A 26,725-nucleotide genomic window follows, 5' to 3' on the forward strand; every position below is an offset into this window, starting at 1 on the left:
ACCCAGATAAATGAGTACATAAAAGACATTTGTTAGGCAATGTGTATGCAATGTAGGCTGTAAAGGCAAATGAGAAAACGCTTAAAGGCGACTGCAGTGTTTTGACAGCAGGGGGAGCTGTTATTTGGATAGGTGGCAGGTGCTGAGCTCTCCTCTAAGGGGCACCGTAGGACAGCAGACGGAAAACCTCTCACAAACAAATGGCGTCCCTCCAGTGCGAAGCAGCTGATTTCCTACCGAGCAAGGCAGGAGGAACGGCGGAAAGATAAACAGGGCGCCACCGGATCTCTTCTCAGCAAGGTTGTGTACTGGTTTTTTTTGTACGATTCGTGTGGCAGGGTGACGACTGGATGTTGCGCATTGTTCTGTAATCGAGAGTAAACCGCTGTTCCGGTGTACAAACAATCCTCCTGTCAAGCAAAACAAAAAGAAGAGTGTCAGCTGCGGCTCGTGCTTCCCGCCGTTTGCTTATTTTATCTGCGCTTAGGCTTTTTTATGATTTGACTCGAGGTTTTTTGGTGTCAGTGTTTGACCAGAGCTCGAACTCAGGCGCTGTAGGCGACAGTAGCAGGTCAAATGTGTCCGCCCCGACGTTTCAGGGCTACATATTGAATATGGGCATCACCCCTTCAGAGGTATCATCCTCCTCCTCCTCCTCTACCACCGCCACCTCCTCCGCCTGACTGGTTGGCCGCCTGTTCGTTAATCCAATTCAAGAGATCATCTCTTCAGCCCTTCCTGAGGTTACACTATCAAGACGGCGTTATCTCAGAAAGCCAGGTAAGGTTTTGCGCTTTTACTCAGTGTGAGAGAGCTGCTTGAGCTGTCACTGTCAGCACACGGCTGTCGCATATTTCCGACATTCTCCCTCTCTCTTTTTTTTTTTTTTTTTTTTTTTTTTGTTACTGCAAGATATGCTGTAGCTACCTGGCTTACAGCCAGCTGACTGATGCCGATGCCTGACGAGATAGCTCCCCTCTGTGTTAGCGAATTTTGACATAAAGAGTTGTAGTTAGTTGGCAGAGCAGTGGTCCTAAGTAGCTGTTGCTGGCACTTGCTTGGAGTTTGTGTAATTGGGTTGTTTCCCACATCCTTCTGTCATATTCGTCTCCTATGCCACAGCTGCAGGGTGCATAACATGCTCGGAGATGATTGCTCCACTGAGCCCTGAAAAGGTCACTCAGCGCTTGCTATATACACGTAAAGCAGTCCTTTCAGGGTGCAGCTGGATTACATGCATTGCTGTGAAACCAGGCTGCTAGGTAATCAAAGGATTTATGTTGTAATCAAGGCTCTGAAGTGCTAAAATACTCATTTGCTAATTTCTTTGCTACCTGTACACCTCTCACATGGTGTCATCTCCCCTCTGAGGGCTGTCAGTAAATCTGGGGAAAATCTTTTTTTTTTCTTAAACAACCATTTTTAGTAACGGAAGTTAGTATTGCCTGTGTTTTATTAACATTATCTGACACATCAATGTGAAGAGAAATTGTTTTACTTCAGCATTGTTTTGTGAAATCAAATTCCATTTTTGACACCAATCCTGTCATAAACAGGCTTTTAGGTGCCCTATCAATGTGCTGGAGAAAAAAATAATAATTTGCTCACTTTCTCCATTATTCTCGGATACAGCTTGCTCCCATCAGGGAATAAAATACATCAAGCTGCTATTCCTCTCTTCTGCAGCAAATTTGTCCAAAGCGAGCTATACTGTAGCTTGCTTTGTACAACACGCTCCTTGGAATGACCGGCAGCTTTCAGCCCACTCCCAGAGGAAAGTGGGGTGCTGAGTTGACTTAAGAGCCAGAAGGAATGAGGTCATGATGTCGAGAACCCAGCCTGCTATTGAAGTCAACAGACTGTCACAAACAACACACCCATGAATGCACATGGAAACCTATACGTAACAGACATGTATGAAGGGCACTTCATACATGTCTTTTTATATAGACAAGGAGGTGTTATGATTGTCCTGTTGTGCTACAAGGGCTTCACACAGGGCAGACACTTTCTTAGAAACGGTTTCGTGTTTATCCAAGCTTTGCAGTGGTCTGTTTGACCTTGGCATTTGCTACGTACTAAAAAATATGCAGCGATCTTAGCAGGATACATCATTGCTGTGCTGCAAATAAGGCAATCTGGGAGACTTGGGAAAGCCCTGGGTTGGGCATTTATGCATTCTTTAAAGAGCATGTCTGCAACGACTCATGGCTGATTATTTGAGCTATATTGAAGGCAATCATATACTAAGGGTAGTGATTCCAGTGTGATCTGTAGGTTGGACCTTCTGGTTTAATAACAGAAGGGTCTCTGGGAAATAAACCTAGGCAGGGCCTTGGGTTTTTTTGTTTTGTTTTGTTTTTTGGTGAAACAGTGCTATGCTGTAATCGACATCCTGGAGAGGCTGTTTGTCAGTGCTCTGTCCATCTTTAGGTCACTACAAAAGCACCTAATGTTAAGAAGATTAATTACCTTGAGTTGGACTTGGTGTAGAAGTGAGGCTTTCAGTTTAAATACCCCTAACCAGCGATCAGATCTCAATTACCGTCAGTCCTCCAATGGCAGTAAAGCCTTGTTAGAGAAGTAAGGCTAAATTTAGGGGGACTGACACTGAATGTCAAATGACTGTGCTTAGGTAACTGGACTTTCTAAAGCCTTAGCTGTCTCAGGTATACACTTCATTACTGCAGTCCAGCTTTGTTAAATTACTCCTTTATTCTGGTAACATTTACACTTCCAGAGAAAAAGTCATTTTAGAGTAATCTGATTTCAGGGGTCGTGTTCTGCCTTTGTGCTGCGAGTCCTCCAAAAATTATGCAACAGCTTAAATGCCATTTCAGCAGGGTGTTGCTTGGAGTGAGTATTCTGGGTGGTGGTGGTGGTGGTGGTTTCCGTGTGTGTGTGTGCGCGCGTGCGTGGCTGGGGATAGAGTGGATAGTGTACACATTAAACAGGCAATACTGCTGTCAGTTGAGCCCTAAATAGCTCCCGAAAATGATGTTCTCTGCTCCGAGAGCACTTTAGCTCTGTGTGTTATGGCTTGTATCCAGCCAGTTAGGATTATGTTTGGATGAGACAGGGATTGTTATGAGAGTATTATTTGGTGCTTGTGCGCCGTGCTTCTTCCAGACAGCCACTTGGCATTTTGAACTGGTCTCACACGCCCTATTTTTCTCAGACAGGTAGGGCTTTGCAAATTGAGACGCTGTTATGTAACGCATTATCTGCTGACCGGGACACTTTATACGACGGAGTATTTCAGTCTTCTTCATCTTCTGCTTCTTTCGCCTGCTCCCTTTAAGATCGCCGTAGTGGATCATCTGGCTCCATCTCATCCTATCCCTTCCATCCTCTGTCACACCAACCCTCTGCGTGACCTCTTTCATTACATCCATGAATCTTCTCTGTGGTCTTCCTCTTTTCATTTCAGTTAGTCCTAAAGGCTCAGGATAGTTTCACACAAACAAAGATTAAGAACAAAGAATTTTAGGTGAGGGAGAAGTGAACGCCAGCTAAACATCTGTTTCTTGCATATTAAAGTTTCCCGTGTTCCAGCAGATGTATTTGCACCATCCAGGGATAAAATATTTGACTTTCACTGCAGTTCTAGGTCCATTTTTTTTAATTTTGTCATGCATTTTACTGACTTGTGCAGAAAAGTTTGAATACTGATAATTTATTATCATTATATTTTAGTATTTCCAGCACATCTTTGTAAAGCTTTTATAAAGAGGAGAATTTGGTGTCTCGCATTCACACACCACGTGTTGGTTAATAATTTGGAAAAGAGTCAGGAAGAAACATTTTGTAGGAGGAGATGGAAGTTTTTCCTCCTACAGTACTCTCAGTAGACTATAGTTCAACAACAAATTATGTTTTCTGTTCATTAAAGGGGTACAGCTCACACTTCAGCTACTGGGATTAAGCCAGCCCTTTGGTCCTACTATGTCTGTCTCCATCACTGACGCTCTCCACCTACAGATAAAAGCGGCAAATGGAACACGTTCGGGCTCGCGCTCAGCTGAGAATCATTCGCAGAAATGATGAAAACCGCTAAGTGAAGTAGATGAGCCAAGTGGTAGGCTGGGATCTCGACACCACTGAAGCGAAATGTGGTGCAGCCTGGCATTTTGTAAAGCATAGATTAGTGCCACTGGGGATTGAAAGAGGGAAAAATTACATTGACAATGTGAAAATCCCCTTGTTAGAGGAGATGTGATCACATTACAACTTGGCCTGTTGGGCAGATATCGAAGGTTTTTTCCTGCACCATTCTTGTTTTGGAGTGAATAAGACTTTGCAGCCGTGTCCTTAGTAGCATTAAGCACTAAGCAATAACAACACCAAGTGGTTACTGCAGCTTTAATGATTCCAACTTTCCAATTTAGTGTTCAGACTTGTTTGGATACAAGGCCTTTAAAATTTAGGCCTGTTTAATCGGGCTACTTTTTCAGTAATCCAGAATGATATTGGAAAGGCAGGCTTATTTAATTAAATCCTAAAGATCCTAACTTTAAGTGGCGTGAACATGTTTGGGAAGCTGTGGTCAATGCAAGTGTTTTTATGAGTAAGTTTTAATCAAGAACATTGCAGAGGGGTTTTCTGTTTCCAGCTTTCCATTTTTTTTCATTCTCTGCAAAAATAATGTGAAAGTCAGAGTTTGTCAGTAACTCTGATCAATTTCTTCCCTTTCTTTCTAATCTCCAGTGTAACAAAAGTATCTGAATCGGTTATGACCAATATGTTATATACATCTAATGCCTGACACATGTCCAAACTACAAATAGGTGAAGCCCAACCCGATAAGGATTGATAGAGAATATATCAAAGTATCAAAAAAGTCCAATGGGGCTTTCTTTTGTCACCAGGGTGTTGTAATATTTTCCCCCATGTAGATACTTTGAGGGCCTTGCTTACCTTTAGTGAGATAGTATCCTCTGTGTTTCTACAACAAACCCAACAACAGGATGCCAGAACATTTCCTAGCATGGGTTTGGGGCTTCCTCCTTCCCATTTCTACGGGAGACCTGTAGACTGGGTTTTCTGTACAGGGTAGCATCCCACAACAGCAAGGAAGGAAAGAGCTGGGAGGCAAAGAGAAAATAATATGCTGTGGTGGTGATTTTTACGTGATACAAGAAAGCACTCTGTACAAGATGATAAGCTGTGATGTCATGGCAGGACTACAGGGAGTATGGAGGGTCAGACTGGGGCATGAGCTCTTGGGGGATCTGACTCTATCCACTCTTCTGTTTTGTCTGCTTTGCAGACTCAGCGATTAGCAAAATTGCTTGTGAATTGTTTAGCCCACTGCTTGGTGAGAGTGCCACTGTATCCCACAGATTAGACTCTGAGTGCCTCTCTGTTGGAGTGCTTCTCACTCCTGTTTTGTCCATGAAAACACTATTGTCCAGTGGAGTGACGGCAGTACTCAGCATGCAAGAGTCACGCTTGTTATTTTAGCCCTTGTTGTGTATTTTCCTCATTAAAATAACTTCAGTGAAAGACTAAAATGGCTGACACGACCCGACTCCACTTAAGTGTCTCGATCAGTACTATTTAGTGGCTTAAAGCTGTGGTGAAAAAGGACACGCAGTTCTTTTTATTATTTCTTACTTCATGTCATCAATTAGCTTTTTTGCCAGATCTTGACATAACCTTCTCAGTTCATTTAGCACAGTGCAGTGGCATAAGGAATTTGTCCCCAGGGCATTTTTTTCTAATGAGGGACATGTAGACTATGCCTCGTGTGTGTGTGTGTGTGTGTGTGTGTGTGATTGGCATAACACACACACTGAGTGTTCAGCCTGACATGTAAAGGGAATCAATGCTATGTGCTAATTTCTGTGTTAACACTCTTTCACCAGTTTAAAGAATATGAGACGTGTGTTTGACATAGTAAATTTTCTCATTTTTTCAAAAGCAAAATTTAAGAAATAATAAATCCTATTTTCCTTGTCACATAGCTCCATTGTCACTTCATGATATGAACACAAGACCTGTTACGGTTTATTTGCCTTAAATCGTCAAACTGATGGGGTGAAGACAGAGTGGCATCACCTCCATTATAAGTCCAAATAAATCAGGAACTGTTCAATATTAGAAAATGCAAACATTACAGACATCTTCTTGCCTTTTTCTTTATTCAGAAACGCAGCCTAATATGTGTAGTTCAGGAACGTTCTATCAGCGTGCGAATACGGGCCTTATTTGTTGTCAGCTGCTGCTCTCAGTGGATGTGTCCTGGCGTTTGTCGGCTGTGTGCGTAACAGTCAAGATTTTGTCCATTTAGTCCATCTCTTCAGCAGCTATTAGTATTTTCTAGCATTTTGATTTGTATTAAAATTCACAAGAGATTCTAATGAGTCTGATTTCAGAGTTAAATTATAATAAATAAATAAATAAAGAACAACCTGGTAGGGAGAAAAAAAACCCCATAAAGAACTCTTACAAGATGAAAGCCAAAAGCGCTGATCAACTAAACAGAGTCTGGAAAGAGAAAAATTCCTGCCAGCTGATATTTGTTGGATTCTGTTTTGGACAGAAGTACAAAGTGAATTCTGGACGCATTTGCATAACAAACTAAAACTAACTTTCCTTCATTAGACAAAGCAGTTCACACAATTTCATACCCAGCTGAGCAGTGTTACGGTATTAGATAAGTGTTCTTTGTCAGCTAAAGCCGGGAGAAGTTTTTCTGCATGATTACAGATATATAAATAAGTCAAAATCGTCCACAATAATGACCTTGGACTTTACCTGTTATTGTCTGCTGTAATTTAGTCAAACCCTACATGTAAACATAAAGACTGAAGATGCAACGCGGTGAGTGACAAGAGATACCCAGCAAAGTCGACCCTTCGCCCAGGCTCTCTCCATCTGTCAATAGAAATGGGCTCAGTGTGGCATGCCTGTCATCTTCACTCAGCTTGCGAGACAATAATGTGTGGCAGCATGGGTTTTTTTGGAGGTGAGAACTAGCTCGCCGTCTCTGGTTACAGCCTCATTTTTAAATTTTTTCTTTTTTATTGCATACTGATTTGGTAAGAAACAAGTATCTCCTGTTACTGTCTCCACAATAACGTCCGTATCTTGTTTATTCTTTGTGCTGTAGAGAACTGTAAGTGTTGTTACCACTGACAATAAGACTCTGTAGGCAAGAACTGGCCCCCTTGCTTTAGCCCCCATCTGACTGTTTTGCTCTGTGTCTGCTGTTCACCATCATGTCATTCAGTATTCAGTCGTACTTTCTTTCTTTTTTTTGTATAAAGGAAAATGGGGTGGGGGAGATCAAATATTAACAAAAAAAGAGCTTTGTGAACTTTATCGATGAGTGTGGCCCAACATCGAGTCGACTTTCTTCAATGTAGGCTCTTTACAACTTGAAGGAAAAAACAAAATGCTACAAAAATCTCATGAATATTTACACTCAGTCATTAAGTACTGCCAAAGCTTCAGCTTGTTTGCCTAATGGTCTAGTTAGGAGGCATAAAAGAAAAGAGCCCTTTTTATTCCAGCTATTTTCTTGTATTTCCTCCAGTCTTTTTTTTTTTTTTTTTTTTTTTTTTTTAATGTCACTCTTTCAGTCTGTTTTTACCCATTTCCCTCTTTTTCATGCTCACTCATGCTTTCATCTACATCTTCTTTCCTTCCCTTTTTCTTTTTTGTTTCCCGTCTTGCTAGTCTGCGTCATTCTAGTTTATTTCTCTCTTTTCTCTGAAGGCAGCTCCAGCAGGTGGCATTAACACTGAATGTAATATAGCTTTGCTGTGTTCCCCCAAATTTCCTCTAGCTGTTGACACATTAATGGTAGGTGACAAAGATAATGGCAGTTAAGCCACTGTCACCCCTGAATGGGCTGCAATCTTTCCTTTTTGTCATTCTTGTTAAATTGAAAATTATTGGGGAAAACAAGACCCTACCCTCCTGTTCTTCCATCTGGTCATAGTTATTACCTATATCAATAATTGAACTGGAAAATAAACCACAGAAAACAGCATAAACGGACAGGCTGTGGCATTTAAATGGTGTTCAGCTGGTATTAAGGGGACCTACAGTTTGCCAAGAAAATATCTGAAACTTTTAAACTTGCAGCAGTAGCCTGAACTATTGATACAAGGCAGACGCCAAATTCTGACCCTACCATCTGAATGTCACAGCAGAAAACGAAACTCGTCAGGCCAGCAACATTTTTACTTTTACGGCTTCTGTTCGTGCAAATTGTTGGCGAAGTTTCATGTTCTTAGCTGGCAGGAGTGGCACCCAGTGTGGTCTTCTGCTGCTGTGAGATTTATTCAGCATTCAGAGCTGCTTTTCTGCATACCCCGGTTGTGACATCATTTTACTGTTGTCTTTCTGTCAGCGTGAAGCAGTCTGACCATTCTCCTGACTTCTGAGATAAACAAAACATTTTCACCCAGAGAACATAGTTTCTCTTTTTCAGAACATTCTCTGTAAAACTGGGAAAGATCCACTGGGATTTTTCCCAGTGGATCTGCAGTTACTGAAATACTCAGATCAGGCACCAACAACCAAGACATGTTCAAAGCTGCTTAAATTACCATTTCGATACTCAGACTGAAATTCAGCAGGCCGTATTAACCGTATCGACATGCTTGCGTGCACTGAGTTTATATTATATTTAGTTGGGTATTTTTTAATCACCATTTCACTGTCCGTCTGGCCCACACTGCAAGATGGACTTTGACTTGCTAAGCCCACTGACACACACACACACACACAGCATTCACAATGCCAAAATACATTTGGGTGACTGTGTAACTCACTGGGGCATATAAAAACTAGGCCTATCACAACTCTTGGCTCCCCTCCCCCCACCCCACCTCTGTGTCAAGGACAGACGGCGTCTGTCCCCAACCGCTGCCTGTCAAAAAGAGCAAGTCACCTTTCACTTTTAGCAATAGAGCCACCCAAAAATACTCTGTGTGCACTTTGACGTATAAAATGTAGGTTAGCTGCTCTAAAGAATAACCTACGCTGTCATTATATACACGGTAGTGCATTACGGTTATAGCTTCAGCAATCACATTACAGCTCATCAATTATGCCATTACTTTTGCTACATAGGTTTCTGTACTATCTGCATGATGTTGTCTTTGGATGTGCAGTTGCACAATAGTGTATTGCTGTTGTTACATCACTTCTCTTAAATTGTAACTGTGAACAGCTTTCTTTTTGAGGGTTTAAATGACCTATTGCAAAAGGGAACCAGTGTGCGACAGTGAAACTGCTAAGAACAGGAGCAAACACAATATCAATATCAATATCAAGTACCTGCAGAAGCTTACATGCTTACCTCTTTTATACACAGTCTATGATGCCAACACAATGCAATTCTCAAGCAGAGTGTGTGCTGACCCCAACAAAGCAGTTTGACTTTTCAGAAAGCAACAAAAGCACTGATGAACAAGCTCGTAGGATTTTAAAAGCATACCTTCTACAGATACTTATGGAGTTGTGCTTAAATAAGAGTCAACTGACAGAAACCTCACAGCACAGAGGGTTTGGGAACATGGTAATGAGCCAGATGCTCAGTATTTTGAATTAAGAGTAAGATATGTAAATGGTTTGTTTGCTTGCATCTTTTAAGAAATTATTCACGTGAAGCTCAAGTCCAGTGTAATACTGTTTTTCTGCAAATTCACAAGTTAAACTTGAGATGATTTATTATAAAACTTACTTTGAAGCATCTGTGTTGACACCCCCCCCCCCCCCCCCCCCCCCCCCCCCCAAGGAGCACAGCTGCTTTACAGGATGCTCATCCTCAAGAAGTTTGTATTGTTGTACCTATCTTATCTGCTCAGATTTGTGCGTAGGCTGTGGTTATAAATAAAGCCCGTGGTATGCCTGTTTGTGTGGTTGCCTAGGACAGCGAGTAAAAGCCACAAGCTTGCACCATGAGGTGACAAGTAGAAATATCAGGCAGTAAAGGTAAGCCAAGGGAGGCTGGGAAAAAAAGGCAAAGTTGGCAGATTGCCTGTTGCTCTCTCTCTCCACTGCGTCTTCTTCCTCGCAGAGTTAATATGGCATAAACTTAAAGGCTGCACTAATTGGCCACAATGAGCTGGGCTGGGCTTTTGAGGGAGGGAAGGAAGGAAGTAAATGGGGGGCGGGGGTCAGGGGCAGCAGAGAGCAGGATCACGATGTGGTTATTTCAAACTGACGATCAGTGTGCACACAGCTCAGCCTGGAGTATTTTTTTTTCTTTTACTTTTTGTTAATAATTCTTTAAAAACAAACAAATTCCAGTTTCTGTTAACTGTATCGAAATTTCAGAAGATTCAATAACTATTTGTCTGAGCATGGATTCTTGAGTTGCAATGAATCATGCTTCTGTGAAGAGTGATGCATTCCAGCGAAATGCAATTAAAGGACCGAGTCCAATGAGACGACAAGGAAATGATTGTAGCTGTGTGCCAGACAGAAATGTTGCTCAGAAAAGTTGAGAAAGGTCTGTTTTCACCGATAAAGCAAGTCAGAACGAAAACTGTTCGTGACAGCTGGTGTTATATCATTCCTCTAACAATATTCATTTGGCTGTGGCAAATAATCACACGGGCGAGCATCTACTGCACTGGGCCGTTCTCATAATTTACGTAGGACAATATGAGCTGTTTACTGCAGCTGAACACAATTCGGTATTTACTGCGTGTCCTTCATCACACTGTCTCTGGCTCGTCTCATTGGGTGAGAGCAGTTTCTTTCTGAATCAGGCGAAAGACATTTTTGTGCGTGTCCACATTTGTGAGAAGAAAAAGAAAAAATTGGGTTGCTCAAACTTGCAAAGCAGCTGATGGTTGCTGTCTTTCTTTTAATTTCAGATAGGATGCAACGTGAAACTGTGCTCAGTTGAAAACAAAGAGCTGAAATACTGATTCTTTCCGTGCTTGCCCATCTGCATCAAAGCAAATGACACAGTACAGATCGTACACACTGGTGCATTATAACCTGTTATTTGAGGCTGATTCCTAGTGAATGTAAAGGCTTGCATTGTTATTCAGCGTGAGGCTGCTTTTTGAAGCATGTGAAAATGTGCTCTCACTTCTAAAGTCTCTCTGAGGGGGTTCAGGTGAGAATTAGCATTTTAGGATTTTCTTTACAAGCTAGGAAGCAGCATTTATATGAATGCACACTCTGATCAGAAGATAACACTGGGAGCAGTGTATTAATATCGGTCTAGCTTTTTTTTTTTTTTTAAGTAGACTCCTTTGTAATTGTTTACTCATAAATGACACACTTTCTGATGCATTAAAGTAGGTTGTTTGGTTTTAATAAGTAAGTAGAAAGAAAGCAATGTTCACAATTCAGGAGGACTTTGACTGGAAAAACACTGTAACTGTTGCGGATTTGTACAAACATTTCCAAGAAAGGAATTTAGAGTACTGCTACTCATTAAAAACACATGTTGACATGTAGTTATTCACCGTTGCTCTTTATGCTCTCCATATTTGTACCCACCTGTCATGGTGATGATGGCATCGCCCAGCTGCTGCAGATTTTCTGTTTCCAAGCTGCTCCATTGGATTGAGTTCTGGTGATATTTGTGTTAACAAGCAGTTCAACAGGTTTATCTGTAAGACGATATACATGAATTCCCCAATAATAAAGAGGCATAATGTTTATATGCTGGTGATGAGTGAGTCTGTGTCTGGTCTTGTATCATAGTCCTCATATGTACCATGAAAACCTTGAAATCGTTGAAGCGAGGTCAGCTTGTGATGTGAGGCTTCGGGCAGTATGCTTTTTGGTTAAGGTTCTGCTGTTACTTGCATGGCTTGTGTGTGTTTGTTTGACTGTGCTTGGGTTTGTGTACTGTGGCTGACCTTTGCTTTACATAACATGATGTAGGTGGAAAAAAAACTTTAATGGGTGGCATCATATGCCTTCTACTGCGGCAAGAAATCCCATTTACTTGTTGTTCCCTGGAGAAGTCAGTCACTCCTCTGTGACTTGTTCCAACCCTGTTATGCAATGGATTGTTAATGCGTGTGTGTCTGTTTGTCTCCTGGATATGGAGTCATTATGGCATGTATGGTGCTGTAGCCGGTTAAGCTGTGAGTGAGGGCTATTTTAGACTGTTGACTGACACATGGTGGACACTGCACAGGAAAGATGTTTGATTTCTGAGTCTCACTTTATTAATCTTTAACTCTCTGACCTGACCTTTTCAGACTTATCGTACTCAGGAAGGCTATATTTGAAAAGATAGCACCAAGTAGTCCATTGCTTTGAATATCCTGTGTACCTGTGTGTGCGCGCGCGCGTGTTTTTCTCAGTGATAATGGACCATCTAGTTAATAATGCAGCAGAGGGATTGCACTGCACCACCTTTTCTCGTGAAAACTCATTTTCCATTTGCCATTCTATCTCGCTCACTCCCCCTTTCCTCAGGCCATGTCAGGGCTTTACAAAACCATTTCATTTGTCCATATCGACCCAGTCTGTCAGTGTTTGCACAGCCGATATAAAACCTGGGATTAGAGGAAAAGGTTCAAGTATTAAAGTACCCACTGTATTAGGAGATCCTGCTCGTGGAATGTAAATGTATATTAATTAGTAATTTAGACAAAGAGTCAACCCCCACCCCCTCCCCCCTTAATTTCAGTCACCCTGGAATATCTTATCATTCTAGTCATCAGCAAAGCTTTTAGCTTTGTAGTGTTAAGCATCTATCCTGTGAAGTGTCAGTCCACTCCTGCTGGTGGGGTTCAACTCGTATTCAAATCATTTTTAGTGATGCAGTTTGTTGATTGAATGAAACAGTGGCTAAGCTGCTTCTGTTTTTATAGAAGTTCCCACACATTTACTTTATTATTCATTTTTGCATGGTGATCATCCAGGCTGTCTTAACATGTTTATATTTTTTTTTTTTTTCCTAAGCTAACAAAAAGGGCTATTACACACCATTACACTAAATTGTCTGGCTGCATTTGCAGTTGTGACATCATTAATATAGTAATTGGTTTCTCTTTTGACTTTTCTTTTTTCTTTTTTCTCCTTTTGGCCTCCAAAGCACACACCTCCACGCACTCCCCCGAGGGTCATTTTTATGAGTTGGCAACACCCTGATAACAAATTGCCATTTAAGCTTTTCTATGAGTTCAGCAGCTACATAAAGGAGCTTCTTCACCACTCAGTGCTTTCTGGTGAGCGTGATGGATGGTGGATAGATGGATGGATGGATGCCAGGCATTTTGAGTGAGTCAGACATGAGCTGCATCTCATTTTTCTAATTTATCTTCTCAGTTTTTCTCACTTTGCAATTTCCTCCTTGGCCCTCCTACTTAAAACACGACAAAGAGATGCAAAACAGGAACAACTAAAGCAGTCCAATTGTAACAAATGAGACATTTGCCCCCAGTCAAGCAGCAAATGAATTAGCATCAATTACTAATAACAGTTTCCCAGCTTGAGAGTTTGAGTTTTTGTTTACACAAACGAGAGTAGTGACACATTTTATGTATTATTGCTTAAACCTGTACTTTCAGATGAGCAGTTTTCCATCTTAATGTACATTTAATCATGACTCTTCTTCCTCCTACTTCTACTAACTTGAGGATGAGGAGGCTGTCTCACAATGTTTGGAAATATTTATAGTGAAAACACTGAAATTATTCCCTTTATCATTTATCAACCCATTCTATCTAAAGAGAACCATTTGTACCAACAATCCAAATATACTTACACCCTTTAATTGGAACACTTGTTCAGTTCCTCTATATTTGACCCCCATTCTGTTGCTTGGTTTGAATGTTAGCAAATTGTCTTTACCATGTCTACAAGCCTAAATGCATTAGGTTGCTGCCATGTGGTTGGTGAAGAAAGGTGATTTAAATGACTTGTTGAACTATGGCATGGTTGTCGTGCAAGATGGGTTTGTCTGAGTATTTTAGAAAATGCCGATCTGCTGATGAGTATTGTTGCTGACCATGTCCACCTCTTTCTGACCTCACTGCTTCCCTATTCTTTGATGGCTGCTTCCAGTAGGAGAACACAGCTGTGTGATGCCATCATGTCAATATGGATCAAAATCGCTGAATGTTTCCAGCACCTCAAAGTGGCCAGTGAACTAAAAGAAGAAACCAGACACAATCCTACAAAGAGATATTTGCCACATTAGCAGATTGTAACTCTTATTATTTTAATATCCTAGCACACATCATCTGTGGATTGACTTTAGCGCGTAATTTACAGCTTAATGAAGTCAGTCAGTGGTGGATGCAATGACCTGCATTTCCCAATCTACTTAGAATGTGTAATGTGTTGTTAAGGAGGAGGATGGGATGTGTGTCTCTCTCATCGCTGACTAGCACATTTAGACAGCACAAGAGTCCATGGATATGAACTCTTCAACCCATCTCGTCCCACTTGCTTCCCTCTTCTGCAAACAGGCAGCTGCACATTGAAGCAGACTGCGACCAGTGAAGGCAAACTGCGAACTCTCCATGTCTCTTTCCCTCTGCCACGTTTCTCCCCCTCCTATCAGCTCACCCTCCACCTTCAAAATCCTCCTTTAGCCAGTTGCTAAGCAGCACGGGGAGAGCTTGACAGTGTTGATGCTGTGTATGTGCGGGAGCACTTCCTGTAAACAGCCGAGTGGGTGCTCTTTGCTCTCAGCTGTAGAGAGAAAGAGAGAGTGAGACGAGATGGCCTAAAATAACCCTTTCTGACTCTCATAAGAGACATGGAGTGACGCGCAGTGAAGGAAAAAAAGTGTAACTTCATACCAAGTGAAAATTTCACAGGGAGCTGTGAAAGCTGTTGAAGATAACTAAAGGAGCTTCAGAAGCTTTTTGAACCGTGTTTTCTTTAATGCCAGAAAGCATGAGGCCTGAAATAAAAATGAACAGAACTGACAACGGCCATTTAGGCGGCGAGCTAGTGTCATTGTGCATACAGCGAGCCCATTTGTGTGTGCACAATCTCGCTGGACACAATTCGTAAAGCATTGAGTCAGAGCAAATCTTGGACGGGGGATTTATTAAGTGAACAGACAAAAAAAACAATTCGAAGCTACACAGACTCTTTTTTTTTTTTTTTTTCTTTTCTTTTTTTCTTATTTATTCTGTCACCAGCAGTATTTGTTTCACTATCTTCCAGGAAACATTGAGCTTAACTAATTGCTTTCTCTCCTCTTCCCTGCTGTGTCTTTTGATGTTTCAGCTCCGTGGCGGTGAAGATGACCACGGCGCGGTACCGTCCCACGTGGGAGCTGGCCGTGGACCCTCTGGTCTCATGTAAGCTGTGCCTTGGAGAGTTCCCTCTGGAGCAGATGACCACCATCACACAGTGCCAATGTGTCTTTTGTACACTGGTAAGTTTTGGGGATTTTTTTTCCCTTTTCTTGTGGCATTGCTGTGGCCTCAGGTACTACTTTAAGGAACCCTGGAGTCCTTTTTGAACCAGAAAAGGAGATGAAGTTAATACCACAGAAGATATTATTCACTGACACCCAGCTTAATCCAAAATTGAATTTAAACCCTTCTTTCTTCTATATAAAGTCCTGAGCGATAAGATTCTATAATCTTTAACAACTTGTAGTACCTTATGATCCCAATAGAGCATTTACTGCAGGCTTACTTGCAGTTTCTTGAGTTCCCAAAAGTACAATGAGAAGCAGAACATCAGCTATTTGCAAGCATCCTCTCTGTTTTTAAGGCTAGGTTTAAAATGTTCCTTTTTGATAAACCTTACACTTATGACTGGATCTGTTGACTCAGAGCTATCACTTATGCTGGGCATACACTGTGCAATTTTGGCCAAATTTTGAGCCGATTTTTCAGTCGTGCGACCGTTTTGGGGATCGGCCCGAGTTTCGCCTTAATCGTGTGTCGTGCATAGTGTAGTATATATGGGGTAACGAGAAGCGATTAACACCTCATGACCAGCTCGCGATCATCAATCGTTTGGTCGTAAGAAGATCAAACCTGTTTGAAAACCTGTCGGCCGTCATGAGGGTGTCACCGCAGCCTCTCACACTGCGCACACGCAAACAAAGAAATGAAAGTGAAAAGACGGAGCAGCACGGCAGTGCAGCATGTCATCTGGACACAAGCGATGGAGGCACAACTTGTAGAACTTTGGCATGCTCATCTGAGCCTTTTCGATGTCACCTCACAAAATTATCACGACTACAACAACCATGGACATTGCTGCTCGATCACAGCTGCCTGATCAATGTTTTTCATTAGCAATTTAGCAAAGTTGATGGTGTGTGTGTGTGTGTGTGTGTGTGTGTGTGTGTGTGTGTGTGTGTAAGAGGGAGAGACAGATTTTGTGTTATCATCTTCATGTTATGGACGCACAGTGTGAGCACTCAGGTCGCATCAGAGCATCGGGCCGTATTGTGTGAGACCCTGCATCATGACCTACAAACCTCTAACCCCTGCGAGTCAGTCGTACAGTTTGAGCTGAAGCTGAATAACGCGACTGGAAAAATCGCACAGTGTTTGCCCAGCTTTAGTTGTCCTGCTAGGGCTCTTTCCATATTGCACTTAGCACTTCTCCTCCACTCAGCTGAACTTCAGTTGTGTATTTATATACCACTAATATATGTCATTAACTTTTGACTACACTCTCTCGTAGTTTGTGTTTTCGTCCTGTTTGTTGCTTCTCTATGCTCTGGGTACCAGCTGTCCCTCTCTAAATCACATTCTGCCAAAAGTTTCTAACTTTAAAAGGAGCGTTCTTCCTTCCTGCCCCCGCAAAGCTTTTGTTCATAAGGGATGTTGCAATCAATGGGGTTCTACTGTTGTGAACTAGCGCTATATGAATCAGAATCAGAATACTTTATTCATCCCGAGGGAAATTAGGGGTTACAGCAGGCAGCACGCTAATGGCGCATGCGCACTCACAAAGGAACCTCCTGACCAACTTTACACAAACATCACATTGGGCAGACATGTCAGAAGGTAGGCTGATAGGAAAAAAACAACGAAAATACACTACATGAGGTAAGAGGAGGAGAAAAAAAAACTCCACTCAGACTGAGCTCCTAGTGGGAGAACAGTTTGATAAAAGAAAAAACACCTCAGCACAAAAGCACATGACTATCAATACACCATAGAAACACGAGACAAGCAACAGGGCGGGTAAAGGGTAAGAGAGAGCCGGCGTAGACAGCGCATCCGGTCTTGCAGCATCTGTGCTGGTCCAGTTGACTGCTATCATCCCCGGTAGGGCACAAGCATCGAAGGCGTTGGAAAGGGAGGGGGATGAGTAAGTGCTTATCAGTGTAAGTGTGTGTGTGTGCGTGTCCATAGTTTAGCTGAGACAGTGTCCTTCGGCCTATCAGGCTAAGTAAACAGTCCTCCAGCCAATCCAGGTGTCCTTCATGGGGCGGGAAGAATAGTCATCACACAGTCGTTATCAGGGAGTTGTTTTGGTGGGCTCCAGCCTTGGGCCTGCAGCTGGAGCCGTGGTGTCCAAATGTTGAATATTGTTGATTAAAATACATTTTAATTTCTTTTTTTCCTAAAACTCCAATTCAAACAACATAAATCTTACTATTATTAAACAGGCTACAATTATCTAATAATAGTAAGATTAAGTAAGATCTGCCTCTGCGTTGAAGTACAGTAAATGTAACTTCTGTGTTAAATTTAGACCCAGTAAAAGTCATACACCGAAATGGCTGCAGTATCAGTCTCACATCCCTCCAGTGTAACAGCTGAGGCTAAGAAACGATAACCACCCCCCCCCCCCCTCAATTGGTTAGCAGATGTAAACCAATCTTTTCCAGGGATGAGGAAACAATGCTCATGAATGACAACTTAAAAATAGCTGCCATTTCCTAGAACTCAGTCTGGGGTGCAGCCGTAATTGCCAAACTTTCTTTAGCACACTTTATTCCAGAGTGCAAGCGTACTGCAGTCTGTAACTAATAACTCACCATTTCCTTTTTTTTTTTTTTTTTTTTTTTCCCCTTTTTTTTTTGGCTGACATAAAATGAACAGTTTAAAAAAAACAACAACTAGAAAATAGCCAGCCGTGGCACATAGAAGGTTTATGTCGGTGTGTGTCTTTGGTAACACTCAGCTTTGTGAAACTTACTGGCTTCCCTTAAATGACTCATAGAAGTTTCACATGAAAAGCATAATTCATGTGTTTGTGCCAAGAAATGTTATAACATGCTAAAGCAGGGCATCTCTATTACTGTTGTACCATTAGAAAAATAGTTGTGGCTATCATTCAGTCTGATAATTACTTGTCTTTAGCTTTGTTTTGGCTTTTGCATAGTCTGCATATATCTTGACCAGGGAGTGAAGGATGGGCATGTTACAGGTTTTAGGTGAATAGAATTTGTTTTTGGGTTGGGTTTTTTTTGTTTGTTTGTTTTTTTTACAGCACTATCCATTTGATTAATCATTAAAAAACCAGAATGGTGAGTCAAAAGAAGCTGAAAAGCATCACAGACATGCTTTTCACAGACAGATCACTTGGTAGTGTAAAACAATTGATTAGTGCAGCTGTCAGCCTTTCAGAAAAAAGTGCCACCATTTGGTGTACATCTAACATGCATAGTGATCCCAAGACTGGCCACTGTTTGTTTGCCTTATCTGTTGCCGCTGGTTATGCTTTCATTTTTGTTTCATCTTGCTGATTAACTTGAGATTTTACTGGATTTATGTTATACTTGTCTGTTTTTTTTTTTTTTTTCCTCAGTGCCTGAAGCAGTATGTGGAACTCCTGATTAAAGATGGCCTTGAAACTGCAATTAGCTGTCCGGACTCTGCCTGTCCTAAAAGAGGACACTTGCAAGAAAATGAGGTGCGTTTCCATTATTAGAACGTCTTAGTTCTGCATTGGACATGGGACCACTCAGTCACTCGTTTTCCATTTAGCAGTAGTCATTTTTTAAATTTCTACACAGGCGCAGCACTGTATGTGCAGATGTAGCAGAGTTAATGCACTTTGTGCAACTATTGAGTATATCGGTTAAACCTATATTTCTAAAACAACATTGTCAATTTAAAGCACCATCCTTAACTAAGACGTGCATTTCACTTCACTTTCATGTGTGTATTCAATTACAATGAGCAATCCTGCATGTCTTTTTCCGTAGCAGGTGTCACATTGAGGTCAAACTGCTCCTTCTTCAGGCAGTTTACCATAGGACGCAGCATAGTTTAGCACACAGCAGCATTCAGTTTCTAATTAGCGTCCCTGGCCCTTAATAGAACCAAAGCCACTTTAGCCAGTCAGGCACAGCATGCATCATCCCTTTCCATTCTTGTAATTCTCAAAGCCTGAATGTTTTTCAATGCCCATTAAATGAGTAACCATGTGTGGGCCTGCGTACGCACCTTGGCTGCACTTGGCAATCAATTTCTATTTTACTGTGGGGATGAGATTTAAGGCCCAAACAAATGGCAAGTTCAGGTTTTGTGGAATTTTGATTATGACATTGTTCTGGAAATGAAACTCGTGTGGAGAATTTATAATTGCTTCTTGCAGTTTCTGTCTACAAATGTCCACACTGACCTGCTCATTTCACTCCCACTTCTCTTCTCCTCACTTCCTGCAGATTGAGTGCATGGTGGCCACAGAGATGATGCAGAGATACAAGAAACTTCAGTTTGAAAGGGGTGAGTCAGTACAAGGCAGCTTCAGTACGTCAGTGATCACTTCAGAGTTCACCAGTAGGCGCAGTATGGGCGATGACTATCAAACGGAGTCACATGGACCCGTCTGTCCTGCAGAGATACTACACACAAAAGGATGACAGTCTCATTTTGCATGTGGAGCTAAACTGTTGCTTGCTCTATCTAGACTTAATCATTTTACCCCTGTGGACATTTTCGCTATTGAGTTACACCAGGGGGTGTCTGTGGAAAACTGCTAGAATAGATTTGGAAAATCCTTCTTAGCCCCATAAATTTCACTCTTCAACACTGACAGGTGTTTTCAAGTTTTCTTTGCATACATTTTGTTATGTACAAAATGAAGAACAATTGGATTTCATTCTTGATTCAATTAAATTGAATTTCACTACAAATAGTCATTAGTTTATTGAAATGTGCAAAAATACATGGAAATACAGTAAGCAAAAAGCAATTTTGACAAGCTCCCGAACACCACTGGCTTAAATGCAGCCCCAAATCAAATGAAGAACCTCGATTGTGTTTCACAGCTGTAGACATTCACTGCTCAGACCTTCAGAAAACCTGGGGAGCTATTGTTAAAGACCTCTTTAAAGATTACATGAAAATCTGGCTGCTTAGAAGCGAAGTCTAAAGAATTGAAGGGTGACTTAGTAGTGTACAGTAGTGTACAAGAGAGGGCAGTGTACTAAGCTATTAGCTAAGGCTAGCTAGCTTGGTTAGCAGGGGGCATCGATACAAACTGCATGGCTGGATGAAACTAACAGGTAATGTGCATTAAGGGATTGACCCACTTTTGCAGCCAGCTTCAACTGGCCACTGCAGGAACTACAGTTAATTGGCCTCTTTAGCCTTAGGGATCATCACCATTTGATCCCTTGTATTTTTGTTAAATTCCCATTGTCTCTTTCCCCCGTGTACTTTTAGTGTCAGCAGTTCATTTTCTAATAAATAGCTTGGATCTCAGAGCTGAAAACATGATGGCAGGTCTGTGTTGCTTTGCTTCACACTGTCAGTGTAGACATGCTAATCAGCAATATTTTAGTTCCATCCCTACAAGAGACAGCAGTGACCATGCTGTGCTATCACTCTTTGATGGTACTCACTCTGCAGGTTCTCCGCCTACACAGAGGCACAAACTATACACAGAACATGCAGATCACGCTTGCAGGAATAAATGCATATCCATAAAGACAAACACACATTCATTAACACAGAAGGGACCCTGTAAATTAATAAAAATCCTCAGAAAGAGCTGTTGATTCTGGATAAAAGCAGTGAGCCGTCTCATCAATGTCCCAGTCTAGTCAGGCAGAACAGTTTCTGTAACCGTTCCATATTTCTCAGGCTGAGCCAAAAGTGCAAGTGGAATGTGTGCTCATAGTTCTTGGCAGAGAGGCAAGGAGATGTAAGGACGGGATACAAGGGCAAGTGCATCATGCTATGTACTTAGAATTGGCAGAATCTGTTTTTACCACTTTTAAAAATATTCGAAAGAATTTTTGGAAGCCATGGAAACAAGTTACCAAATAATAGATGCAGTAACACAAGAAATAACTTTTTTTTTTTTTAAAAAAACAAAAGAAACATTTCAGTATATAAGAATAAGAACTTTATTGATCCCAGAGGGAAATTCATATGTCTAACATGACTCATCTGCTATTTGTATAAGAATTGAAAATGAAAATGAGTGAAAATGGTTTTGTTTCTCTTCCAGTACTGATGTTTTTTTGTTTATTTGGTTGGTTTTTTTTTTGTTGCATAAAGATAAAGTGCAGAGAGCATGATATCAAATTATAAGAAGTTTGCAGAGAGAAACATTATTCTTGAATACATGTATCATTATTTCACACGTAACAGGAAATCCCGGGGCATTAAAAAATCACCAAGCAGCCAGAGAAGGTTCTAGTCTACTGCGCTACATCTTCAGAAATCTGCATCTGAAACTCATTAAATATTTTGGCTCAAATGAGCTAATAAGAGAGCCGGTGTTCATGACCTGGACCTTTTTTGTGTCGTCAGAGGTATTGCTGGACCCGTGCCGAACATGGTGCCCTTCGTCGACCTGCCAGGCGGTGTGCCAGCTAAAGGAAGCGGATTCTCCAGCCCTGCCCCAGCTGGTCCAATGTGCTGTATGTGCCCTCGAGTTCTGCTCAGCCTGCAAGGCCAACTGGCACCCCGGGCAGGCCTGCCAGGAGAACAACCTGCCCATTACGTCCTTCCTACCAGGAGAAAACAGGTGCTGCTTTCTACTTGTATCCACTCACTAGCTTTTACACTTTTAACATTTCATGGACAATAATCCAAAAAATACTTACAGGCTATGAGACATGAAATGAATTCTGAAACCTGTCCTTGTCCTTAAGCAGCGTCCTTAATGAAATCCATAATTATTAAGTCATTAATTATAATTAATTTTTAATTTTTGCTCAAATTTTAACAGGCAATCATTTAAACATGAGCACTTCAGTAAAGTAATAACATTTTGGCATGTGATAGTGCAGCAGGTATAAGGCCTGCTAGAAATACTAGTTTTGTCAATGCTATGTTGCCGTCTTAGCCCATCTGAGTGAAGGTGAGAAAAACCTGGCAGGATTCAGTCAGTGTGTCTTTTTGCTGCCACTTTTTGCTTGAGCATCAGCCAACACTCAAGCACATATTTTGTAGGTAGAGATAAAACAATCTGCTTCAACTAACCTGCAGTAAGGCTGGCTGAAATAGATTAATCATTAATTTTAAGGGTGCAGCATCTGTCTCCTAAGGTAGAACAGACTTGCTCAGAGATGCATGCAGCTGACCCATTTCTTTGTCTTATCCTCTTACCCTGGAAATGCCATTAGCTCTGCAGAACCTTCTGCTGTCTGCGCAAGAGCTCAGAGGCCACACTGGAAAAGAGGGTTCATAGTTGTAAAGAGCCTTGGTGTTTGAATTACACTTGTTCACCATAAAGATATCTCTAAAAGCATCATTTTCCCTGTGTTTGTTTGTTTTGTTTTTTTTTTGTTTTTTTTTTGTTCATTTTGGCTACGCTTATGTTAAACATTAATCTCTCTGCCTGTCACAAGATTATGGTTTCTACAAGTCGTACAAGTGTTTTTCTTTCATGATGCAGAAGAATTTTTTTTTAACACAGTAGAATTTGCTAAACTTGGGAGAGGCAAAAACAAGTCATGTTCTAAATACAGTTCAGTGTTTTCTAGTTTCTAGCTAAAGTGGTGGAGGTGTTGAGACTGTATTGTGTTTCACTCAAACGAACAGTATGACAGATTCATGGAGACCGGCCTGAAAAACTCAATGGGCCTGTTTGCTGTCTTCGGATAATTCGCAAAATGACAGAGCGCTGTTCATGCACAGGTTGTCGGAGTCAGCTGTTTAGAAATAATGGGAGAAATGGATACAGATAACCTGACACCGAGAGGACAGGAGAATGTTAGTCTGGGGTTGAGTTCAAGGTCATTTTAGTGACTGGTGACACCTACATATGTATTTATTTAGATGAATCTGATTTAGAACTACATAAAATCCTGTTATGCCACATAGTATGAATATTGAATTGAACACTTAACTTGCGTCTCTTCTCCTCAGCTCTTTTTATAAAAACGAAGAGGATGATGCACCAATCAAGCGCTGTCCTAAATGTAAAGTTTACATTGAGAGGGACGAGGGCTGTGCACAGATGATGTGCAAGAACTGCAAGCATGCCTTCTGCTGGTACTGTCTGGAGTCCCTGGATGTGAGTGGCATCTTTATTCCTCATCCTGTAACGTATTTTCACACTGCTAATTATTTGACTCCATGGAACAACAATATCTCTAATTATCAGAAAATTGTAGCTTTACATTAAGAGTATTTGCAATTTTCATTATTTTGACTGTTCAAAGCGACAGCCTCAGCTGAACTCATATAACTTTGGTGATTAATGAGCTGTGGTGCCCTTATATAATCCTAATTGTGTGAGCATACAGGCGACCGTGCTCCGCAGGTCACTTAAAAAGCAATTTTCTCTGAACGCCCACCCGTATCATTCAGATAGCTGATGTTCAAGTCTTTATCTGTATGTGTGTCATGTGCTAGGATGACTTTCTCCTGATCCACTATGACAAAGGGCCCTGTCGAAACAAACTGGGGCACTCCAGGGCGTCCGTTATCTGGCACAGAACACAGGTGAGAACACCCACCTCCCCATCCGCAAGTCACACTCGGCAACCCACCCCTCCCCCTCTGCCTCCCCCTCTCTGCCACGCTGCAGCATGTGGCCTCACACGTGCTCCCTGGCTCTGCTTCTGTCTCTCCTTCGGTGCACACATTCACATACAGTGATGGGCTCGTATTATGGTAACAGCACAAAAGCAAAAGAACAACTCAATCCACATGCAGCGACAAGTGTCTAGTGGTCAGTGTCCTGCTGTTTAAGGCTTTAAAAAAAAAAAAAAAAAGTTTACATAACCAAGGTCTCTCTTTACCTGGCGATAATCCAATAAAGCTACACATTGCATATAAAGGATTAGATTTCCTCATGATACAACATATTGAAGTGCTTAATTCATAGACTGAGCTCCCAAATGCCCTCTCAGTATCACTTATTAGCCAAAAAATCTATTCATAGCTTAGCACATCCCTTTGTCCAGCATATTTGCTATTTTCCCAGTATTAGCATACACATTGGCATCTGTTGCCTAGTAGGGCAGGCTGAGTCATATGATTACAGTTCAGCTGGTGGAGGCCAGCTATAGCTTCAGTGTTGTATGTGTCTCTTTTCTCTGTCTCGCTCTCCTCATTTCACACCCGTTTGGGCTTTCACATATATGCAAGCCTCCCTTTCGCTTGCTTTATAAAGCCAAGGTGTATCAGAGCAAAGCATCTTCTGTTGTAGCCACGTACCATCGTTCTGAAGCAATGTCACATGCTATGCTTCAAAGTGCCACAACGATCTGTTAATAAGAAGACCCTGTACTTGATACTTTTTGTTTGTTTTTCACTACACAAGGCCTTTTCGCTGAAAAAATAACAGTTAATGCATTAGCCAACGCTCAGTTAATGCAGGGTTGTTTTTTTTTTTGTTGTTATTTATTTTAAAAGAACCCTGCATGCAAGCAATCTTGCAAAATATATTTTCCCAAATAAACTGGTGGAAGAAAAAACCCATTGTGCTATTATAAGTCACTGTTGCATGTGACAGCCGATTATGTATTCTATCATGCTGTGTGAATTTCCTGGAGTTTGGCTCCCCCATGTGGTGGATTACTTAAGTTGCCTGGCTACCAACAAAACAAAGCTGGATTTTACCAACATGTAACTCCACAGTTCTTAAATCTAGAACTGTGTTGGTAACTCCTAAAAACCATCTCCTTAGTAGAACACTTGCATAACTTCCACACAAAATGGTTCTGCTGGAAAATAAGCATCCTTTGTGCCACTTGATTGGAGAAGTACATAATTATGTAACTGAATGTGTGACTTTGTACAGTCTCTATGTACAGTCTCACTATGTGACAAAATCATGATGTCCTTAGATTTTTATTTTTTTGTGGGAGTAAGAACATTTTACTAAAGGCTTTCTGTCTTTATGTACTGCAGTATAGAACTTATTTTAATGATATAAAATGGCATCTCCACTGTTTGATATCCTTTTTTTCCCTCTGAGTAAAAAAAAAAGAAGAAAAGAAGTGAAGTGAAGGGCTTGCCCAATTATGAAAATATAGATTGTAAAACTGGAATAAAACCGATCATTCTTAACATGTTGAGAAAAAAAAAAGATCATTTTAAAGCACTTGGTGACATCCACTGGTGAACATGTGTTACTGCAGAAATCGTGCTCATAGTTTGGGACACTTGGGAAACAGTATATGCACAGTTGCTCAAAAAAATATCGGTAACTTATATGACACATACTGAAGAGAAAATCAGCAATAAAACTTTCAGAAATGACCTTGAAAGCTGTTAACGCTACTTGAATTGCAGGATTAATAGATTAAATGCATGGCTGCTTGTATGTTTAAAAGAGTGCTGCATTTATTTAAATAATGTTTTTTTTGTTGTTGTTTTATTTAATGTCTCGCTGCTGTGTCCCTGCAGGTTGTGGGAATCTTTGCTGGCTTTGGCCTTCTCCTGCTGGTTGCCTCTCCCTTCCTCCTCCTGGCCACTCCCATCGTACTCTGCTGCAAGTGCAAGTGCAGCAAAGGCGATGATGACCCATTGCCAACCTAAAAAACACCATCTGAGTTGGCACAGGGAGCCGCTTCAAGGATGGGCCTATCTATTTTTGTCCTTTTTCACCCCTTTTACATTTTTTTTTCCCCATCCCACCAGCTTTGAAAGCTTTCTTCTTTTTTGGGCTCAACCTGCACCAGCCCAAGCCGCTTGGGGATCCATTGCTCTGCATGAGGGAGGCATGGCAGAAAAGCGACCCTACATGTTTATCTCAAGGGAGAGAGGTGCAGGGGTCAAAGGTTAGTGGACATGAGACTCGTTGAGGGACTACTGTGTCCAAATGTATGAGAAGTTGCCAGACTGGGGACATGGAGGATGACTGCACCACTTCAGCTGCCCCCCCCCCCCCCCCCCCCCTCCCCCCTCTCCTCTCCTGAGGTGTGGGTTAATTTGTTGTTGCACTTTGGTGGGTAATTGCAAGTGAAGGAGGGGGAAAAAAATCAACATTAAGAAACGATTTTTTTTTCTTTATTATTATTCTTGTATGGACCATGTCATGCAGGAGCCACCTTAGAAAGAACTCTTACTTCATCGCTCTGTTTTGTCGGTTTGTTATGCGCAACAAAAGCTTTTCCCTCACCACCACACTCGATGTAGCTCTACAGATTCAGTCAGTAGCATAATAGAGTTACACCACAGATGTTTGGTGTTCACTCGATTTGCGCACAGAACATGATTTCTTTGTCATGTCTGCGACTGAGGTAGAGATGGGAGGCTAGCGTCACTCTCAGCTCAGTGTATAGCACGTCCTCTTGATGATGTCAATGTTTTATAATCCTGCGCTTTTAATAGAACTGTGCTCAAAGTAGTGTCTATGTGTTGTACTTTACAGTGTTTTTCCAACTGTTAGGCAAACATATTAAAGGGGACTGCCTCTCAACTACATTAAAAGG

At 41.5% G+C, this 26,725-nt stretch overlaps 1 protein-coding gene across 2 annotated transcripts; it reads left to right on the forward strand.

Moving 5' to 3' along the window:
- The first annotated feature begins 181 nt into the window (after positions 1–181).
- rnf144aa (ring finger protein 144aa) lies at positions 182–26,166 on the forward strand. 2 transcript variants are annotated; one of them, XM_080871442.1, is made up of 8 exons: positions 182–300; positions 15,184–15,334; positions 18,685–18,789; positions 19,547–19,607; positions 21,645–21,861; positions 23,208–23,355; positions 23,697–23,786; positions 25,698–26,166. In XM_080871442.1, the coding sequence occupies exons 2-8, from the start codon at positions 15,200–15,202 to the stop codon at positions 25,827–25,829; spliced, it is 888 nt and encodes a 295-aa protein (XP_080727568.1). In that variant the 5' UTR covers positions 182–300; positions 15,184–15,199; the 3' UTR covers positions 25,830–26,166. The 2 variants fall into 2 exon arrangements, with proteins under 2 accessions (XP_080727568.1, XP_080727567.1); XM_080871441.1 differs by having other exon boundaries at positions 188–780.
- The last annotated feature ends 559 nt before the right edge of the window (positions 26,167–26,725 follow it).

Source organism: Rhamphochromis sp. 'chilingali' (genome assembly GCF_963969265.1).
Source record: "Rhamphochromis sp. 'chilingali' genome assembly, chromosome: 21".
NCBI lineage: Eukaryota > Metazoa > Chordata > Actinopteri > Cichliformes > Cichlidae > Rhamphochromis > Rhamphochromis sp. 'chilingali'.

Coding starts and splice junctions, on each gene's coding strand:
- rnf144aa (XM_080871442.1), top strand. CDS start 15,200: ATGACCACGGCGCGGTACCGTCCCACGTGGGAGCTGGCCGTGGACCCT. Junction 18,790..19,546: donor GACACTTGCAAGAAAATGAG/GTGCGTTTCCAT, acceptor CACTTCCTGCAG/ATTGAGTGCATGGTGGCCAC. Junction 19,608..21,644: donor GAAACTTCAGTTTGAAAGGG/GTGAGTCAGTAC, acceptor TTGTGTCGTCAG/AGGTATTGCTGGACCCGTGC.